General features: G+C 49.6%; 1 protein-coding gene across 1 annotated transcript in view; it reads left to right on the top strand.

The window, feature by feature from the left end:
* Nucleotides 1-4,407, top strand: part of LOC116836385 (butyrophilin subfamily 1 member A1-like) — a 24,024-nt gene extending 19,617 nt beyond the window's left edge. The window contains 2 exon segments of the mRNA XM_032799949.2: nucleotides 3,426-3,543; nucleotides 3,545-4,407. Of these exon segments, the coding sequence (XP_032655840.2) occupies nucleotides 3,426-3,543; nucleotides 3,545-3,944 (518 nt within the window). The 3' untranslated portion in view covers nucleotides 3,945-4,407.
* The last annotated feature ends 380 nt before the right edge of the window (nucleotides 4,408-4,787 follow it).

Genomic DNA, 4,787 nt, shown 5'->3' on the forward strand with positions numbered 1-4,787 from the left:
CGTTCAGGAGTGGAATACCTCAGCCCAACCTCCTCTGCATGGATGACATCAAGCTGTAGCTAAGATATGACGATGACATCGATCTCGCTATCACCTGACGCGGATCCTACAAGTGAGGATTCAGGATTGTCATTCCGGACTGGAAAAGTGTGGGCGGATGGTAGGTGAAGACGAGGTAAGGTTAGTCAAGACTGATGGGTGGAACATACTAGTGCGTGCCACATAGCAGACATATCAGACCCAGCCTACACAGTACCTTGGCGTCCACAGTCACATTGCGAAACCACCGATGATGTGAGGCAAGGAGACAGCACATCCAAGTATTCCACTCAAAGGATAAACAGGTCCTGACGAGCCCAGCTTCGAGTGGGTAACGACAAAGATCCAGCCTATCAACAGATACGCCCTTGCTGGGTCATCAGATTACCCTGCCGTGTTATAGTGAGTGGCGCCAAAGGAGTGACATGGAGGCTGTCCGATGTGAGACCCGGAGCTCCTTCACAATGCCACGGACGTTTTCCATCCAAGTCCAACACCCAGAGGACTGTTACAGCCGGAAAGAAGGCGGCGGAGCTTGTGTGAGCGTTCCAAAGCCACGTCTCTGACGGAAAACCCGGAAATTCCAGGGTCATCAGTAATGATGGCCCCCCAAAGATGAGTCTGCTGAGAGAATGCCTGAGGCAGCCAGCAGACAATGGAGGAAGGACCAAGCAGAAAGTTGCCATGCAAGACAAGGACCCTGCATGGGATGTACTATTCGACAGATAGCTGAATGGTGGCTGACTATTGGGAAATTCCACCAGTGGCTGGGAAAGGGCTGGACTATAAAGACAGCACTGAGGCACTGATCAATTAGCAGTCACAGGAAAACGGCCACTGAGGCACCAGATCCATTGAGCAGGGTCTAAACACTACTAGAGAGGACCAAGGTGCCAGGACTGTGCAGAGAGGCCTCAGACACCACCCTGCCCACTATTAGGTTGTTGTGTTGGACTAAGTTGCAGGCAGGAACAGCTCATACACTGAACTGCACACCAAGTGGCTGCTATTGTTACAGGAACCATCTGCACAGCGTTATGGGCTGACCCTCCAGACCAGATGGGAGACCACAGAGGTTGGGGAGAATAGCATGAGGCTAAGATTCTGTTGGACTTCCAGATCCAGCCGGACAGGCAGGTACTGGCCAATCAACCAGAATCGTGAGCGGTAATAGCAAGGAGCAAATGACAGCGCGGCGGTGGTGATTAAGATTATTAAGCAGTGCCAAGTGACAGCAACATTCAGGAAGAAGGAATATGAGAAGCTGGAGAAAGTACCCAGGGCCTGAAAGAGGAACTAGAGAGGGATTGTGGAAATGTTGAAGGCCAAAGTGGTCCCAAGTGGTTGGGTAGGAGCACTCGGGGCTGTGACTACTAAGCTGGTGGTGAAGTGGCCTCCACATGATCCGGAACAACATCAGATGTCTCTGTCCAGTAAGAGTGCAGTGCTAGGAACCAGCTAATTATACTGCGCAGGAACCCTAAACTCCCATGGCCTTCTGGTAGAGGACCTGAGGCTTGAGGAAGACACATTACCACCCTAGGGGTGAGAGGGGAATTTTTTTTTTATATAAATTATTAGCTGTTCCTACTCAAGAGGGATCTTGGGGTCATTGTGGATAGTTTCTGCAAACATCCACTCAATAAACAGCACAGTCAAAAAAAGCAAACCATGTTGGGAAGTCATTAAAAATGTAGATTGATAAAACAGATAATATCATATCACCTCTATGTATAATCCATGGTACGCTCACATGTCGAATACTTGTGTGCAGATTCTGGTCTGCTCCATCTCAGAGAGAGATAATTGGAATTTGAAAAGGTTTGAAGCCGCACCAAAAAATGATTCGCCCTATAAACAGCTTCCAATGAGGAGAGATTTAATAAGACTGTGGACCTTTCAGCCTGGAAAAGAGACAGCTAAGCGGCGAGGATGTGATATAGGTCTATAAAAATCTGACTTGGTTAGGAGAAGTAAATCAGAAATGTTATTACTCCTTCCTCATAACACAAGAACTAGAGGTCACCTAATGAAATGAACAGGCAGCAGGTTTAAAACAAACAAAAGGAAGTATTTCATCACACAACACCCAGCCAACCTGTGGAACTCTTTGCCAAAGGATGTTGTGAAGGCCAAGACTATAACAGGGTTCATAAAGAACTAGATAAATTCATGGAGGATAGGTCCATCAATGGCTGTTAGCCAGGATCGGCAGGGATGGTGTCCGTAGCCTCTGTTTGCCAGAGGCTGGAAATGAGCAACGGGATGGATCACTTGATGATTCCCTGTTCTGTTCATTCCTTTTGGGGCACCTGGTATTGGCCACTGTGGGAAGATAGGACACTGGACTAGATGGGCCTTTGATATGACCCCCGTATGGCTGTTCTTATATTATGTTCATTTCCCACTCCACCTCCATGTGTGCATGCACCCACACACTTTCTTTTCATCATTCTTCTCAGGTACTCTTTTGGTTTTGAACCCTCCTCACGTCCTCCCTACCAAAGGGATAAGTTCTGAGCCATCATATCTCTGTGATGATCCTTAGACTATGGAATTCATTCCTGCTCCTGAGCAGTGAAATCTGGGACATCGTAAACGCTGGTCCCATGAGTTCTGTTGCTGTCTAAGACCAAAGCACTTGAGACGTGGCATTTTTTAAGCAAGCAAGTTTGGGTGGAGCCACACAGTAATCAGGGGCGACTCTAGACATTTTGCCGCCCCAAGCAGGGCGTTATGCTGCAGCGGGCACTCTGCCGGTTGCCGGGAGGGCGGCAGGTGGCTCCGGTGGACCTCCTGCAGGTGTACCTGTGGAGGGGCCGCTGGTCCCGCTGCTCGCTGGCCCGGTGGCTTTGGAGGACCTCCCGCAGGCATGTCGGCGGGAGGTCCACCGGAGCTGCCTGCTGCCCTCCTGGCGACCGGCAGAGCACCCCCTGTGGCATGCTGCCCCAAGCACGCGCTTGGCATGCTGGGGCCTGGAGCCGCCCCTGACAGTAATACATTGCAACAAAGGGGTGACTGGGATGCAGTGAGATTGAAGAGAGACAAGGGTTACTACAGAGTCATTCACGTCAATGAACACTGGAAAGAAGTGGACACAGATTCCCTACATAACAGGGTCCTCGGGACCTCTGCAGGGAGAAAAGATATGAAAGTTTCTGAGCCTCAGGTCTGGCTCCATTGATCTTTTCACTCTGCCACTCACCCACTCGGGAGTGGATGTCCTCTGCAGTTTGCTAAAATCTCAGAGCTGATGGGTAAATCCTGGAGGAAGGAGATTCCCTGATTCACTCCCCAGATGGGGAAGATTGTGTCACCCACACAATCAAACCTGACACCAGGGCTGAGCTCTGCCCCTAACACTCTGAATGTCTCTCTTCCCCCAGTGAATGTGACTCTGGATCCGGACACGGCTCATCCCCGACTCATCGTTTCTGAGGATTGGAAAAGTGTGAGGCAGGGAGACATCCAGCAGGATGTGTCTGACAACCCTGAGAGATTTGATTGAGTGTTGTGTGCTGGGCTGTGAGGGATTCATCTCGGGTAGCCATTACTGGGAGGTGGAGGCAGGGGATGGGAAATACTGGGCTGTGGGGGTGGCCAAAGCGTCTGTGAGCAGGAAGGGAGAGTTCATGTCTGACCTAAGCCCTGAGGTGGGGATCTGGGCTGTGAGGCTGTACGGGGGTCAGTATCAGGTTCTCACCTCCCCAAAGATTCCCCTGACCCTGAGGCACAGCCCCAGCAGGATCCGAGTTTGTCTGGACTATGAACGGGGGCAGCTGGCATTTTTTGATGCTGATAACCAGGCCCCAATCTTCACTTTCCCGCCGGCCTCTTTCACTGGAGAGAGAATCCACCCCTGGCTCTGGGTCAGGGGGGGATCCCAGCTCAGCTTGCGACACTGAGGCATGGGGGGAAATATCCGATGGAACTCAGAATCCCTAGTGTCTATGATCTGGGAGGCTCCATGGGGGTCTCTGGTCTGTAAACGCCATAGAGAGCAGGATGTCATCAAGATGACAATGCCAAGCTCATTGTCCCAGTGATTGTTCAGTGTATTCGACTCTGTTCTGTATGATCCAGGAGGACTGTAGCCAGGCCTAGCGACCGACAGATGGGAACCCAGGGAAGGAGGAAATGGAAGTGAAAAGGAAAGAGAAAAAGGAGGGTGACAGTAAAACTGGTAAATCCTATTGAAAGTGACTGTGACCCCATTCATCAGCTTGCTGCTTTAGTTCATGAAAAGGGGCGCCTTAAAAATGCTTCGCACAAATTTTGGTCACATTTTCTTTTCTCATTATTAAATAATCCCTTCCACGTTACATGACAGCCTCATATTTACAGTAAACAACAATTTTTGATAGAGTATCTCTGTCTGCTTGGCGTTTCTCTCGTTTTCATGAGTTGTTTTTTCCTGTGAAGTTTGTTTGTTTTTTTATTATTTTTTGGGGGGGGGGTAGGGGGGATGAGGGAATAGGTAGCAACATGGGATTTGTCCCCTCTCTGATCAAAATGTCTCTAGGAAAAGCCTGCTTGTAATGCTGACAGACCCCTCTGATTCACAAAGTGATGCATTTGCTTCTGCACTCTGGGACTTATGATTTCACCAGAAAAAAAGCTTTGCTCAGGTTGTGGTCATGTCAGTGTGTGCTTGTGACCCTTAAGCACCCCTGTATTCACACCGTGTTGTAATGACTTTTGTCCAAAAGTTCCTTGTAAGGTATCATTTAAAAACTGATAGCACACTG

The sequence above is a fragment of the Chelonoidis abingdonii genome, chromosome 12 (assembly GCF_003597395.2).
Source record: "Chelonoidis abingdonii isolate Lonesome George chromosome 12, CheloAbing_2.0, whole genome shotgun sequence".
Classification (NCBI taxonomy): Eukaryota; Metazoa; Chordata; order Testudines; family Testudinidae; genus Chelonoidis; species Chelonoidis abingdonii.